The following is a 13,245-nucleotide window of genomic DNA, read 5'->3' as shown; positions in this document are numbered from 1 at the left end:
TCAACGCAGCGTACATAATATAATATCAGCGTCAATTATAACAGACTTAAAACTTTATTAATTTGTTTTAATCTTCTTTGATCTCATTTAATTTTATTTATTTTTTTATAATTTAACATCACGACTAAAACAAATCGTAGCATTGGTACCACCAAATCCGGAACTATTCGATAACGCATACGCAACCTGTTTCCGCTTGGCCACGTTCGGTACGTAATCACATGTGAACTCTTCATCAGCTAATTCATGCAAGTTAATCGTCGGCGGCACGATTGAATGTTTCATTGCCAATATGGCAAAAATGGCCTCGATCGCGCCTGCCGCGCCGAGAAGGTGGCCGGTTGCGCCCTTCGTGCTTGACACGACGATATCAGACGCGAGCGTGCGCTTCAAACCTTGATAAGCTGACGTGATTACGGATTCGTCCACGCCTTGTAAAAAAAACCGTTTAATGGCACTGTTTTCTGCCGCATCGCCTTGTTGCGTTGACGTGGCATGCGCATTAATGTAGTCCACGTCGAGTGGCCGAATGCCTGCCTGCTTGATTGCGCTGGCCATGGATAGCAACACGCCGTCACCACTTGGAACAGGCGCAGTGATGTGATGTGCGTCTCCGGAAAGTCCGTAGCCGACAACTTCGCCGTAGATATGAGCTCCGCGATCAAGCGCATGTTGCAATTCTTCCAGCACGACCGCGCCAGCACCTTCACCCATTACAAACCCGTTTCGAAGCTTGTCAAACGGACGTGATGCCTTTTCAGGTTCGTGATTAAAATTTGTCGCCAAACTTTTGGCCCTGGCAAACCCGGCCAGCGAAAATGGAGAGATGCATGATTCGGCACCGCCGGCAACCATCACGTCGGCATCACCAAACTGGATGAACCGAGTAGCATCGCCAATCGAATGCAAGCCTGTAGTGCATGCCGTGGTCACTGAATGATTCGGGCCTTTAAATCCATACTTGACTGAAATATAAAACACGGCCATGTTGAGAAGCATTTTCGGCACCATCAATGGTGATACTTTTTTGTATCCCTAAAGTAAAAACGGTTCATCATTTAGCAAAAAAAGAAAAAGTGAATTTTTTATTGGTTACTGACATGATTTTCAAACGACAGGGAGCTTTCATACGTGTCGTTAATGTTACCAATTCCGGTTCCCATACAAATTCCTGTTCGTTGCTTTTGAAACTCGGTTTCTGGTTTGTACTTTGCATCTTTAAGTGCTTGATCTGCAACTGACAGCGCATATTGTGCATATCTGCCCATTCGGCGTCCATCCTGCATGAAATCAGTCAATGGGTTTTTTTTTTTGTTTTTTGGGAAATTCGGGGCAAACATACTCCAGCTGACACCCATTCTGTTGAATTCCATTCCCCAGATGCATACCCGTTTGGACCTTCAGGAACAAATCCTGCCACCGTGCATGGAATTGAATCGTACTTGTCAGCATTGATGCCTCGATCAAGCGTTGACACGATCCCGCTTTCGCCATTGATTAGTCGTGACCATGTGCGCTTTACGCCTATTCCATGATAGAATTTCACATATTATTATAATTTTTTTTTTTTAAATATATATATTCTATATTTTGAATTTTTCTAAGCACATACCGACACCTAGCGGAGTAATAAGTCCTATTCCGGTGACAACGACCCTGTGTCGTGACATTTTATCACCCAGAGATGAACCACTGCTACTACCGAGTACTGTTTAAAGGCTCCTGCTTAAAATCAACTAATTACATAAACATACACAGTTGCTTAGTTACGGCCAACAGCGACAACGGCGACCCAAGGACAAAATATTTAAAGTTCCTCAATGGACATTTTGAGTTTTACAAAAGCTTAAATATACTAAATACAGTTTAAAAATGGGTACCGCGGTACTAAAATATATGCACTGATAAATTGGGCCTTCACCGAAATAGCGACTAAACAACCACAGAGAAATAAACAATAGCAATTTTCTTATGCTCAATATCTACAAATAATTTTTATACTTAGTAACATATAGAGTAAAATATTATATTAATCTCGTTTAAATAAAGCGTTAAGGATCAAACGGAAATCGATTTAGCCAGTGTCGTTTCGCGTTCTCATGCACTCCATTTTCACACTATCTTGTGCAGCCATGTTGGATATTAAGAGTATACAATATTTCCTCATATGAAAAGATAGAAACAGCACCAATATATCACGGATTTGAAAACGTTGAGCCAAAACAGAAAGCTTCGTTGGAAACTTTTTAGTCTTCTTAGTTCGCAGGATCGACTTGACCTTAAAAACATCACCTATGTCGGTACCAGCCGTAGTTTTAATGAAACCACTCCGCAGTACCAACCTTTTTAAACTGCTCAAGTTCAGTGCTTACAAGCATACCCATATTAGAAAATTCACTGACAAATCGCGGAAAATCAGTCACTGTACGTCTTCGTTTGACTAACTCATAGGCAACATAATATATGGCTTGCAAGTCTGACCATCATCCATCCTCTCATCATCAAGTTGAAAACATGGCCAACAGATTTTAACCTTTGCAATTGTGTCATACGTTCACCTGCTTTGGTTAAATGATCAGGATTAAACGGTCATCGATTTTGCAGACATTCAAAGAAAAGTTTATTGTAGTAGCCAATAACTGTCTCAAAAGCTTTGGAGTCGGGCTTAACTGGGATGGCTTTGATTACAGACTGACGGGAAAAATGCGAACCCGACCCCGATATTTCGCAATGGCATGGGAAGGATCAGTAATATATACCAGACATAGCAAACGTTGCTTTTTTGCCATCATGGTTGTATCATCTTCATGGCTAACAACTTCATCATCCTGGTAGAATAGTGACCGACAGCAGAACAGGATGTTTGAAGCTTTCCCCATTCCCCGCACACTGGACATTTGAGTGTAGATTTTCCCGTCTCCAGTTTTGATAAAGGAATTGACAAGTCAGGAATAGGAATCCTTGTGACAGCTGGTTCAGCTTCTGTTTCAGAATGATGCGACATTATAGAAACATTTTAATGAAGTGCAAAGTTTGTTTAAAAATGCCTGTTCTGGTGGTCAAAAATTAAGAATGTGCTGACCTTTCGGAAGGCTTTTGGAATGGAGCTCTGCAAGAAGTTGAAGGGCATTGCTTGATTGGCTATCGCAAGTAGGCATCCGTCATGAAGGCGGCTTCATGTGTTAATTGTCTTAATTTTTGTTGCTCGTGCTTCTGCGGCATAACTGTCAAATTGCATGTTGCAATTAAAACAGTCTGCGCCCCACGCTTTGCGGCTCCGCCTGATAGCGATGACACGTGCAATCTTTACCCCAGATAGAACCTGCTGGCATTTTCTGGAATGTCAGCTTCCGCAAGCATATAAGCAGCTCGAATATCCCCCGTTTCTGAATCTCATAACCCATTCACATATTGAAACAGTACTATCTTATAGCTTATAATAATGACTACTCCTTTTGCCAATCTCCCGTTCTTGAACATTCTTGAGTCCATCAACCAAGAGTTAGGTCAGGCTTACGGTGTCAACTTTTTTGGTGCTGATGGAGTTCAGTCTTGTCCCGCGTTTAACAGAGCTCATGGATCCCTTGACAGGGCATCCAAACAAAGCTTGAACAATACCGCCGGTGCGCCCACGCAATTCGCTTCCGATGCATTTACACCGTTGGCCAACGTTTACGACACTGATGACGCGGTCTTGATTCATGTCGCCGTGCCTGGCGCGTCAGCGTCATCGATCGAAGTCGAGTTTGATCCCAAATCAAGCGATATTGCAATATCTGGTGAAGCCATCACGACCAACAGCAGCCGATCTCGGGTCGCGGCCGCGTCTGGCTTGTTTTCCAAGGTTGCCGAGATTCCATCCGGCAAGTTCTCAAGACGAATACGAATACCTGCAGGTAGCAACAACGAGATCGATCAGGACAAGATCACTGCCAAGTTGGTTAACGGCATCTTGGAAGTGACCGTGCCCAAAATTATTCCGATCCAGCCGGTGAAGAGGAAGATCACCATCGAGACTGCATCTTCTCCTGACTCGGACTGGATTGACGCCGCGCCTGATGAACTTGCAACTGCTGCTGACTCATCGTCGGTAGAGTCTGAAAAGCTTGATTAGATTCAAAGCTTTCATATCATAATGTTTTTAATGTTGTTCGTTGGGGTTTGGAATGGTTGGTTGGGTTATGATTGTAATAATTTCTTAGTAATAATAAACTCCTTAATAAGCTAATAAGCAAAAGTAAATCAAACACGACCCGTTAATAAAGCAGCAAGCTGTTTTAACCTCTGCACAACCCGAATCTTTAAATGACTATCCTTACATTTCTGGCCAATCAAGATTGATTTCACTCTGTGCTCCACCCGAACCATATAATTCCTCCAATGTCGCTGCACCCTGTCATTACTCCACGTCCTTGTTAATGGTGATGACAAGTACTGATCAGGAGTGACCGCTCTTCTGCCAGCGTATTCGTGTAAAAACGCTTGTAATTTGGTTTCTTCCCTTTTGGCCTTCCGCAATTTAAGCACTTGGTCAAAAACATGTTGCGCTTCAACTAATTGCCAGCATTCTTCGTTATTGTTCTTATTACTATAAATTGATTCTAAATATCTATTCCTGGCAGCTGTGGCTTCCTCGTAGTCCAGCAATAGGTCAAACTGGTCATAGCAATAATAACACGAGTTCCCAGGCCCATGAATAGAATTAATCATTATTCGTTGACTAATTTGATTAGGTTCAGGCCTGGTTGCCTGGTTGACGAATGGAGCATTAATATCTGATGACATATGAACAAGGCTAATAATTGACGATGACATGCGCCTAGAATTGGCCGCATGATTGGATAGTAATCGTAACTTTTCGTATTTGGACATGTGTAAGACCACGTCTAAAATAAATCCGCCCACATAAAGTTCTTCGTTTTCGTCTTTGTCTTCATATCGTAACCGCACCCGTGGGATTTCTCGATCAACGGCGCTCCATTCGGCATGATCGTGACAATCGATATCATTATTATCATCTTGTTCGAATGGAGTTTGATCATCATCATCATCATCATCATCATCATCATCATCATCATCGTCATCGTCATCGTCATCGTCATCATGAACGGCCGCATTCAACATTCGCCGCTTCCTGAATATCCTCTCGCTTATCAATGGCATGATTGAACTAAAATCTCCCCAAACTTCTGCTGCTTCACCGAATTCTTTGTTCGAAATTGCTAATGGCACGTTGAGATATGCCCTGCTAATCTGACAGTCATGTACGAATTCTGCAGGCTCATTATCAAAATCATGTTGTTCCAATACTGAATACTTATAGTTCTATAAAACAAAAAAAAAAGCTTAGTATTTAATCAGACCTTGCAAACCAAAAAAAATATTAAAAAACCTTGTGCTTTCTTTTAAATTTTAACCACATTTGATGCAAGTTGTCAATTAAAAAAAAAAAGAACTCTATTATTTAACTTACTCTAGCAACAATTCCACTGTTTGTAAAAAAAAAAAATATGGAATATAACAACCCATTCACGTTCATGTTGTACTAGCAAAACATATGTTGCCGTTGCAACAGGCCGTTGCAATTTGTATTCATATTCTTGTGAGTAACTTCATGCAACATTAAATTGCATTTTCATTTTTATCTTTAAACCCCTGTTTTCTTTGATTCAGTACTGTGATCATCTATTGCTGCTTTACTTGTTTTCGTTTCTTCTTAAATTTTTTTTTTTTTTTCAAATGACAGCATTATAATGAATATGAACTTAACCAAGTAAATATTGAAAACGCGTAAACGCACACATATTATAGTTATACATTGTAAAATCTTTAACCCCAATTTCATTTTAAAATATTTTACAAGTAACAATTAATAAATCTGTACACGATGGTCCCAAAATAACGGGCCACAAAAAAAGAAAAGAATTAAAAAAAAATTTAAATCACAGAACAAGCAATTCATTTCTTTTGTAACGTCTTCATCTCTCCAAATCTTCCACGTTCTTGAGTAGTATCATAAGCTCTAATAATCCTACTCTGACCCTCATCTGCCTGTGAAAAGGCAAACCCTCTTTGTTTCCGCATTCGTTGAACTTGTCTGACCTTGCGAATGGCCTTCTGGAATTGTTCCATCCGGGGCCGGTAATCAGCAATATTATATTTCTGAATTTCTTGCACGTGATGGTACGACTTGGGGAAATACATGCGCTTGGCATATTTCCAAGTAAAATCCCGAAGCAAACACAATGCCGGAAGTACAATGATCATTGCCCAGAATGAAAGTGATGGGTAAAGGTGGGCAAGAACGCCTTCATATTCGGTTGAAAAATTGAGCAATGGCGCCACGGTTCCATAAATGGGGAAAAAAATAATCCAAAACAATAGCGAACCCGGAATCGCTATAACAGTATACTTTGTCCAAATATTCGTCACCAATGCTGCCTTGCCCAAGACAGTAATGATGCATGCCGTGTAGAGCGCAGTGCCCCAAACCCAATGATCAGTTGTAACACCGCTCTTCAACTTAAGACTTCCAAGGTACGTGAATTGAGCACCGTAGTAAAGTATAATGGAATGATAAAATCCATTAATAATCCAAGCCCAGAAACTTCTAACATTAAACTAGAGGGAAAAAAAAAAGAAAAAAACATTAGCTATCAATAATTTACAAAGCCAAACAAAAAAAACTTACAAATGCACCTCTCTGTCCTAGCTGATAAAGCTGAGGGTACCGGTCTAGCAATCTAGCATTGACAAACTGATCAAACACGCCCAACACGAACGGCGGAGCGACGGTGAAAAAGACATTATAAAACGTAATACTCCATGATTCGTATATAACCTGACCGGAATATGCGTTCTGGAAAACATACCAAAATTGGGTCATGTATAATGTAATGTTTTTGTAAAACGAGTACAAAACGACTTTACTAAGTCGCTGGTAACTCCAAGTTCCATGAACCAATAATAATTTCCGCAAGTATTTAAATTGGCCGATCGCAACATCAGCACTGCGCGCGGCTTGCATGCCTTCCATTCCACTGATGCCAACCCCAACGTGCGCAGCTTGAATCATGCTCACATCATTCGCACCGTCACCAATGGCGAGCAGGATTGCTTTTAAATGACGCTTGACTAATTTCACAACAAGTGCCTTCTGCAGTGGCGAGACGCGACAACAAATCACTGCCTTGCACATGACCGCCAAATCCAAGAAATCCTTCTCGAGATCTTTCTCTAAAGCATAACTAAGCGACTTTCCGTCAATGATCAACGCAAGAGTCTATGATAATTAATACACTGTACTAAAAAATAAAAAAAATAAGATAAAATAAACTCACATCTAAGACAATGGTTTCCGCATTCTGACCTCTAATTGCCGATAGTTTATTTTGAATATTCAATCGAGTATCTTCCTTTGACTCTTCATTCACAACTAATAAACTCATGTCTTCACTCAAAAGTTTACATGACATTCCAATATTAATTGCCGTTTCCTGGCGATCTCCAGTAAGTACCCTAATTAAAGATTAGCTACCTTATACTCTGCAAAAATTTTTCTCTGACTTTTATACCATATCTTTATGCCGGCGTTTTGAAGAGTATGTATCGTGTCAGGCACGCCATCTTGTAACTTGTCTTCAATTGCGGTCGCACCAAGTAAGAACAAGTCTTTCTCAATCAATTCGGCGGCTTTGTCAAGCTCCTCGGTCCTATTTTTAAGTGTAGTTGAAGCATGATCGTAAATTGCACTCCATTCCGTATACTCGGAATCAGAAATAACTCTCATGGCTAAACAAAGAGTTCGTAAACCTTCGCTAGCATATTCCTCCAAGTGTTGCATAGTGGCTTCAACATATGGATTTCCTGGTGAAAGTCTCTCAAGAATGACGGTATCTGCACCTTTACAGTAAAGTCTTATGCTACCATCAGGGCATCGAAAAATGGCGGACATTCTCTTTCGGGTCGAGTTAAATTCGCAAATATTCAAAAGCTCATATTCTGCATTGGTGCCCAATTGATTGATCGTGATCGATTTTGGTCGACGAGTTGTAAACGTATAACCAAGTTTTGCAGCTCCATTAACAAGCGCTCCCTCATCAGGCGAAGCAGCTTGATATTTGATTGTGTCATCTTTTCTTTCAGGAATAACGGTATGACATGTAGATAATAATGTAAGAAACTCATGGATGACTTCCTTTGTAGAATGAGAAACCAAATTCTGATTCAAAGCTTCAAAATCAAATACTCCAGTCCATTGGCCGTCAATTTCTACTGCTCGATTATCCTCTGGAATATCTTCACCGTAGCAAACCCCGGCGATGGAGCATTGCTTAAACTCCATAATATTTCTGGTTAACGTGCCAGTTTTATCAGAGAAAATATACTCAATTTGGCCCAATTCCTCTACCAAACTTGAAGTTCTCACAACAGTAGGGGTATCAGTTTGTTTGTAATACATATCTAAATCTGAACTAATCAAAAAAGCTTGGTAGAACTTAACAAATTCGACAGTTACAAAAAGTGAAATCGGAACCAAATTCGAGTATAAAACCCAATATGTAAGAATATCAGAAAAAAAAAGTCCCACCAGGTTGGTGCCTTCCTGATAAAGATACTGTAATGTAGTAGTTCTTGACCTGGCTTGTTTGATGACATCACCTGCGGAAGAAACAATCGACAACGTGATCAAAATTGAAAAGAGAAAAATAATTTGAAGGTTAACCATATGCTCGACCGCAGTTCGCTTGATTGGAGCTGCAGTAGCATTTCTCATTAGTTTGGTCTCATGACCGGTGAATACAACAACACCATGTACCCAAGGCGTATTTCTTAACGTTGCACCTCGTAAAAGAAGCTGGTCCGGATTAAGTGATAACTCCTTCTCTGCATCTCGAGTATCAAGCGTAATTGTAGCTTCGTATGTGTATAAACTGCTGTTTGGCTGTTCTGATTTTACTTTGCCTCTCACGGAACTTAAATCTTCTGGACTGACAAGCATGGCAGTTTCAGGAAGTGCTTGCTTTATTTTCAAATTTGTCTCACCATCGAGATTGGCAGTTTCGATGTAACATAAACCTTCTGGTTCAGACGATGCCAGCAAGACCATATCAGCTGGAATCGCTTCTTCAGATTCAACTCTTACAACGTCTCCAACGATAACGTCCACCCATTTTTTTGTTTCAAAAGTACCATTGTATAATACTTTAATTGGTGAGTTATTCAGATCTTTATCGGCATTTCTTCGTTTAATATCCTCAATGGATTCTTTCACAGCCGATACAGCCAACACCACACCGAGAGTAATGATTGTTGTCCATCTGTTTGTCGGGGACACGTTAGGCACTTGCTGAATAATACACGTAAACAAAAAAAACAAGTTGGCGTATTTTGAAAATTGCTCGAATAGAAATTTCGGAATAAAGGTTGCAATATTATATTTCGTGGTGCTGATATGATTATCGAGATAACGATTTGCTTTATTCGCAGCATGATCATTAAGGATAATAACACGGGGGCCAAGTGTCGAGGGATCAAGAACCTTTCGACGTAGAAGTCGATTAAAAAAACCCCGAATATCGAAATCCCGCGGTGGTTCATCAGAATCTGTAATTGGGGCTTGCCGTGCAATTGTGCTTGTCTGCGTTAATGGTACATCCATGTCAGAATACTTTGGTCCAAATCCAAAGCCTGATTTAACTCGATCGTAAAACCCACCGGGACCTCCGGTTCTTGGAATTTTCGACTTGCGCTGTGATGGCTTAGATGTTGCCTCAATTGGTTCAGACGAGACAAAGTATACGTCATCCGAATCAGCATATAAGTCCTCCGGCAAATCATCTTCGAAATATGGTTGATAACTATTCAGGCCGTTTGTGTCAATATTATCGTAATTGAGAGATCGTCGCAAATTTGAGCTTTGATATGGTGTCTGCGAAGTATGTGGCTCTAAAATAGCTGCTGCCGCAGGATACACGTGGGTCGAAGAATGTGAAGGTTCATTTCCTGATGAATATGGATTTGAAAAAATAGCATCTTCTTCGGGATTATAGTTTGTTTTTGGTTCATAGGGTGAAGCTGCAAACGGGTCGATCGAATCAGCCTCGTTGCGGATGTCCTGAGCAAACGGGTTTCTGCTTGCAATGGGATCCGCGAATGGTGATTGATTCAAACTGCCCGAGTATGGGTTATTGTCATTGTCGTCCATAATGTGCAGGAGATCTTAGGTCTCCGGTAGTAGACTATTATAAACCGCAGCTGTGAATTTATCGATAGAAGATATAAACTATATTTCTATTTCGGGAGTATGCGCCCTTGTTTGTCCACGCAAGCCAGCGAACGCACAACCCTTCACATAAAATTAAATACAGTAAGCTTTCTCTCTGTCCTCTTGTTTTTCAAATGTACTTCAGTTTATTTATTTTACAATAAATGTGTATATGCTAAAACAAATAATATCTACAAAAAAAGATTATCAGAACATATGTACGCTTCTAGGAATTACAGCAAACTATTGTGAACTTAGTGCTTTCCCTAAATCACTCCAAATACTAGACAATTAGTTAGTTATAAAACTTCATTTAAAGCCACAAGAAAACATACGATGGTGGTACTAGTTCTTGAACCTCCTCTTTCGTCAGCCAGGCATAGTCCAAAATTCCATTGCCGGACTCAGGGACAAACTGTCCTGCGAAAACCTTGGCTTTAAGATAAAATATCTAAACAGATGTTAAAATTAATGTTCAACCTTGAATAAAAAAAAAATCGTAATTTCGTACTCTTGAGCCTTCGGTCTTTTGGCCATTGACCAAAGTATACTTTGTCTTGTGCACGACAGCTGGACTGTTTGAAACGATCCACCTGTTCAAGTTCTGACCACCAGACTCAGAAAACCATCTTTCTGCAGCGTCATGTAAACTTTCTGATTTGCCAACAGGCGTGGTTGGGAAAACCCATCTCTCTGCATTGTTTCCTTGTATTTTGACAACAAGATACAATGTTCTGTCCAATTTTCTGTCCAAACTATGCACATTTCCAGTTCTGTCTGCTTCAGTGATTCGTGACTGCGGCTCAATCTTTCTGTAAAGTCTCTCCGATTCCGCAGTTTCCTTTTCAACATCACGCTTGGGAAGCTGAACGTCTTGCTTAGACCTCCGATCACGCCCTAATAATATGTCTGGCTTATTTCCAAATTCATCTGGTTTCGCATCGACAGGAATCTGTGCTTCTCTGTATTGTAGGTCATGGACCGATCCTCTCGGGAAATAAAACCAATGAGTAAATGTCCATTGTAATCTCTTTCGTAATTCTAATTGATACTTGTAATAAACTTTCTCGAATGGCGTCAATTCCGGCGTAATAATCGGTGACCGTGCTACTATAACACCAGACAAGATGTTAAACTTTGGTGCAGGTTCAGTCACTTCCGATGAATTCACCGGTGCTTCAACTTCCGTAGCAGCGGTAGCCAGTGCCCGTGAATTAATGAAATTTTCAAACAACAAATGAGACGAAGCAAACTCTGCAATAATTGTTAGTTCATGTTACTTGCAATTATCAAAGACGTGAGCGATTCGAGAGAAGCGGATACAATAATCTTTCGACAAATCATTAACCCAAGTTTTTGATAATTACTCACTTGACAGTCTTCTGCTGCATATCGGCAGAGGCCGATTTAACATTCTGGGCGTCATATCAGTCGTTTGTTCGAAGTATTATTGGAGGTTCACGAATTCATGAAAATTTAAACATTTTCGACCTTGAATTGAAGAACCCCGAGCCCGAAACCAAACACACCATACCCTTATTGTTTTGGTAAGCACGCATGCAAGCGATGTACAAAACGTAAAAAGATTGTCTACAATTGGTTTCATACATGCTCTCCTCTATGGATGTAACATTTTCTTTTTACTATTTTCAACTAAAAATTCAAAACTCCAAACAACACCATTTGCATGCCTTATGCGAAAACTGCAAAATAATTATTAAACGGAAGACCTGTAATACGTAAACAAACCGGTTCGACAAAGTAGCACTACGCAGTGGTTTCGGTTGCATCTTGATCTTTGAATGTGTTTTCATCATCTTTATATTCTAATTCTGTAGTAGTCGCAGTTGTGGTAGTACCTGCCTCCTTAAATTTAACTGTCGGGTGGTTAGCAACAATGCCTTGCCTGGATAAGCCTTTAAATATCCATGGAACCGCATCAGCAGGTAGTTGAATTTCACCTCGAAAATCCTGCACAAATTTATGATCAAGCGCCGACACATCTGAATAATACATGAACTCTGAAAATATTGATGATGTACGCCAGAAGGATAATTTCCTTAGGCATGCTATTACCAGGCTAGTCGCTTGGCTCCCATTGATGCAATGGAAATATAACGGTGCCCTACTTTCGCTTATCAAAATCTGTAATTACCAATCCATTAGCCAATTACATCTTCGGCCCATCTAAATATAATACCGACCTCTAGAGCCTGCTTCACTTCTTTGTATGTTAACGAGACGCCCTTTTTGCCGCCCTTTGAAATCTTGATATGAATCATATTTATTCCTTCTCGTCTGCAAAACTCTTGAATGTCTTCGACCAATGGTTCCGGAGTAAGGGAGAGAATGGTTTTCAATTTCAATCTTCGCAGAAATGGCAAGTTAACCTTTCGTGGATACAGGCCTCTATACAACTTTGGCTGAACGATCCCATAACGCAATGGGGTTACCAGCAGTAATGAATCCTCATTCTCACATTTGACGGTCCTTATGTCTTTTTGATTTGATTTCTGCTCAATAGTATCCTGACTGGGCACGCGGTGTGATATGTGTTTCTTAGTCTGAGCCAGCTCAAAATCCAGCGGGTTTCTGTTACTCGTGAAAATTTCCGACATTTCAGTATTCACAATTTACAACCTCCAATGAAGCCTCCGTTTCATGAAACATTATATAGTTAATTGTACTTCTTCCGGTCACGAGCCAGTCAATATATATCGATATCCCATGTCCCAACCACAGCCCTAACCCATTTGCTGTGGCGTAAGCTGTGGCTGGCAACTATTGCACCGCCAATCACAAACTAAAGCTAGGGCATAACCCTTTAAATAACAGTCACGTAAAGTATTTGGCCTGCGTGGGCAACCCCAGCGTGGTGGACCAACCCAACCTTACCTTACTCGCGATCTTGTCGGGCTCAATTCCGTTACGGTTCGTTCACAACACCACCACAAAAGGTATGTCTAAACACCGGTATA

General features: G+C 40.6%; 6 protein-coding genes across 6 annotated transcripts; 1 reads left to right on the top strand and 5 right to left on the bottom strand.

Annotated features, from left to right (window-relative positions):
* Window positions 1–81: 81 nt before the first annotated feature.
* V1514DRAFT_369734 (thiolase-like protein) lies at window positions 82–1,749 on the bottom strand. The gene is made up of 4 exons (XM_066929957.1): window positions 1,613–1,749; window positions 1,343–1,524; window positions 1,101–1,280; window positions 82–1,035 (listed from the first exon to the last, which is right to left on the bottom strand). The coding sequence occupies exons 1-4, from the start codon at window positions 1,668–1,670 to the stop codon at window positions 106–108; spliced, it is 1,350 nt and encodes a 449-aa protein (XP_066781222.1). The 5' UTR covers window positions 1,671–1,749; the 3' UTR covers window positions 82–105.
* A 1,389-nt stretch (window positions 1,750–3,138) lies between these two features.
* V1514DRAFT_186593 (HSP20-like chaperone) lies at window positions 3,139–4,178 on the top strand. The gene has a single exon (XM_066924613.1). It carries the CDS (start codon window positions 3,443–3,445, stop codon window positions 4,112–4,114), a length of 672 nt encoding a protein of 223 aa, XP_066781221.1. The 5' UTR covers window positions 3,139–3,442; the 3' UTR covers window positions 4,115–4,178.
* V1514DRAFT_186592 (uncharacterized protein) lies at window positions 4,179–5,758 on the bottom strand. Its single transcript, XM_066924612.1, has 2 exons — window positions 5,474–5,758; window positions 4,179–5,325 (listed from the first exon to the last, which is right to left on the bottom strand). Exons 1-2 carry the CDS (start codon window positions 5,537–5,539, stop codon window positions 4,243–4,245), a joined length of 1,149 nt encoding a protein of 382 aa, XP_066781220.1. The 5' UTR covers window positions 5,540–5,758; the 3' UTR covers window positions 4,179–4,242.
* A 200-nt stretch (window positions 5,759–5,958) lies between these two features.
* On the bottom strand, window positions 5,959–10,207 carry V1514DRAFT_322216 (uncharacterized protein; the record flags this gene model as incomplete). Its single annotated transcript, XM_066926102.1, has 4 exons — window positions 5,959–6,621; window positions 6,692–7,282; window positions 7,341–7,518; window positions 7,575–10,207. 4 exons carry the CDS (start codon window positions 10,205–10,207, stop codon window positions 5,959–5,961), a joined length of 4,065 nt encoding a protein of 1,354 aa, XP_066781219.1.
* A 189-nt stretch (window positions 10,208–10,396) lies between these two features.
* On the bottom strand, window positions 10,397–11,753 carry V1514DRAFT_311688 (mitochondrial 54S ribosomal protein mL46). The gene is made up of 4 exons (XM_066925798.1): window positions 11,639–11,753; window positions 10,779–11,521; window positions 10,603–10,718; window positions 10,397–10,550 (listed from the first exon to the last, which is right to left on the bottom strand). Exons 1-4 carry the CDS (start codon window positions 11,691–11,693, stop codon window positions 10,511–10,513), a joined length of 954 nt encoding a protein of 317 aa, XP_066781218.1. The 5' UTR covers window positions 11,694–11,753; the 3' UTR covers window positions 10,397–10,510.
* A 5-nt stretch (window positions 11,754–11,758) lies between these two features.
* V1514DRAFT_337202 (tyrosine phosphatase family-domain-containing protein) lies at window positions 11,759–12,968 on the bottom strand. Its single transcript, XM_066928642.1, has 2 exons — window positions 12,472–12,968; window positions 11,759–12,412 (listed from the first exon to the last, which is right to left on the bottom strand). The coding sequence occupies exons 1-2, from the start codon at window positions 12,883–12,885 to the stop codon at window positions 12,035–12,037; spliced, it is 792 nt and encodes a 263-aa protein (XP_066781217.1). The 5' UTR covers window positions 12,886–12,968; the 3' UTR covers window positions 11,759–12,034.
* Window positions 12,969–13,245: the final 277 nt, after the last annotated feature.

This window comes from Lipomyces japonicus, assembly GCF_038497905.1.
Source record: "Lipomyces japonicus strain CBS 7319 unplaced genomic scaffold V1514scaffold_57, whole genome shotgun sequence".
NCBI lineage: Eukaryota > Fungi > Ascomycota > Lipomycetes > Lipomycetales > Lipomycetaceae > Lipomyces > Lipomyces japonicus.
The sequence above is the reverse complement of the archived record's forward strand: the minus strand, read 5'-3'. Positions and strand labels throughout refer to the sequence as shown.

Coding starts and splice junctions, on each gene's coding strand:
- V1514DRAFT_369734 (XM_066929957.1), bottom strand. CDS start 1,670: ATGTCACGACACAGGGTCGTTGTCACCGGAATAGGACTTATTACTCCG. Junction 1,525..1,612: donor TATTACTCCGCTAGGTGTCG/GTATGTGCTTAG, acceptor ATCATGGAATAG/GCGTAAAGCGCACATGGTCA. Junction 1,281..1,342: donor CAGAATGGGTGTCAGCTGGA/GTATGTTTGCCC, acceptor GATTTCATGCAG/GATGGACGCCGAATGGGCAG.
- V1514DRAFT_186593 (XM_066924613.1), top strand. CDS start 3,443: ATGACTACTCCTTTTGCCAATCTCCCGTTCTTGAACATTCTTGAGTCC.
- V1514DRAFT_186592 (XM_066924612.1), bottom strand. CDS start 5,539: ATGAACGTGAATGGGTTGTTATATTCCATATTTTTTTTTTTTACAAAC. Junction 5,326..5,473: donor ACAGTGGAATTGTTGCTAGA/GTAAGTTAAATA, acceptor TTTGTTTTATAG/AACTATAAGTATTCAGTATT.
- V1514DRAFT_311688 (XM_066925798.1), bottom strand. CDS start 11,693: ATGACGCCCAGAATGTTAAATCGGCCTCTGCCGATATGCAGCAGAAGA. Junction 10,719..10,778: donor AAAAGACCGAAGGCTCAAGA/GTACGAAATTAC, acceptor ACATCTGTTTAG/ATATTTTATCTTAAAGCCAA. Junction 10,551..10,602: donor CAAGAACTAGTACCACCATC/GTATGTTTTCTT, acceptor CTAATTGTCTAG/TATTTGGAGTGATTTAGGGA.
- V1514DRAFT_337202 (XM_066928642.1), bottom strand. CDS start 12,885: ATGTCGGAAATTTTCACGAGTAACAGAAACCCGCTGGATTTTGAGCTG. Junction 12,413..12,471: donor AAGTGAAGCAGGCTCTAGAG/GTCGGTATTATA, acceptor TGGTAATTACAG/ATTTTGATAAGCGAAAGTAG.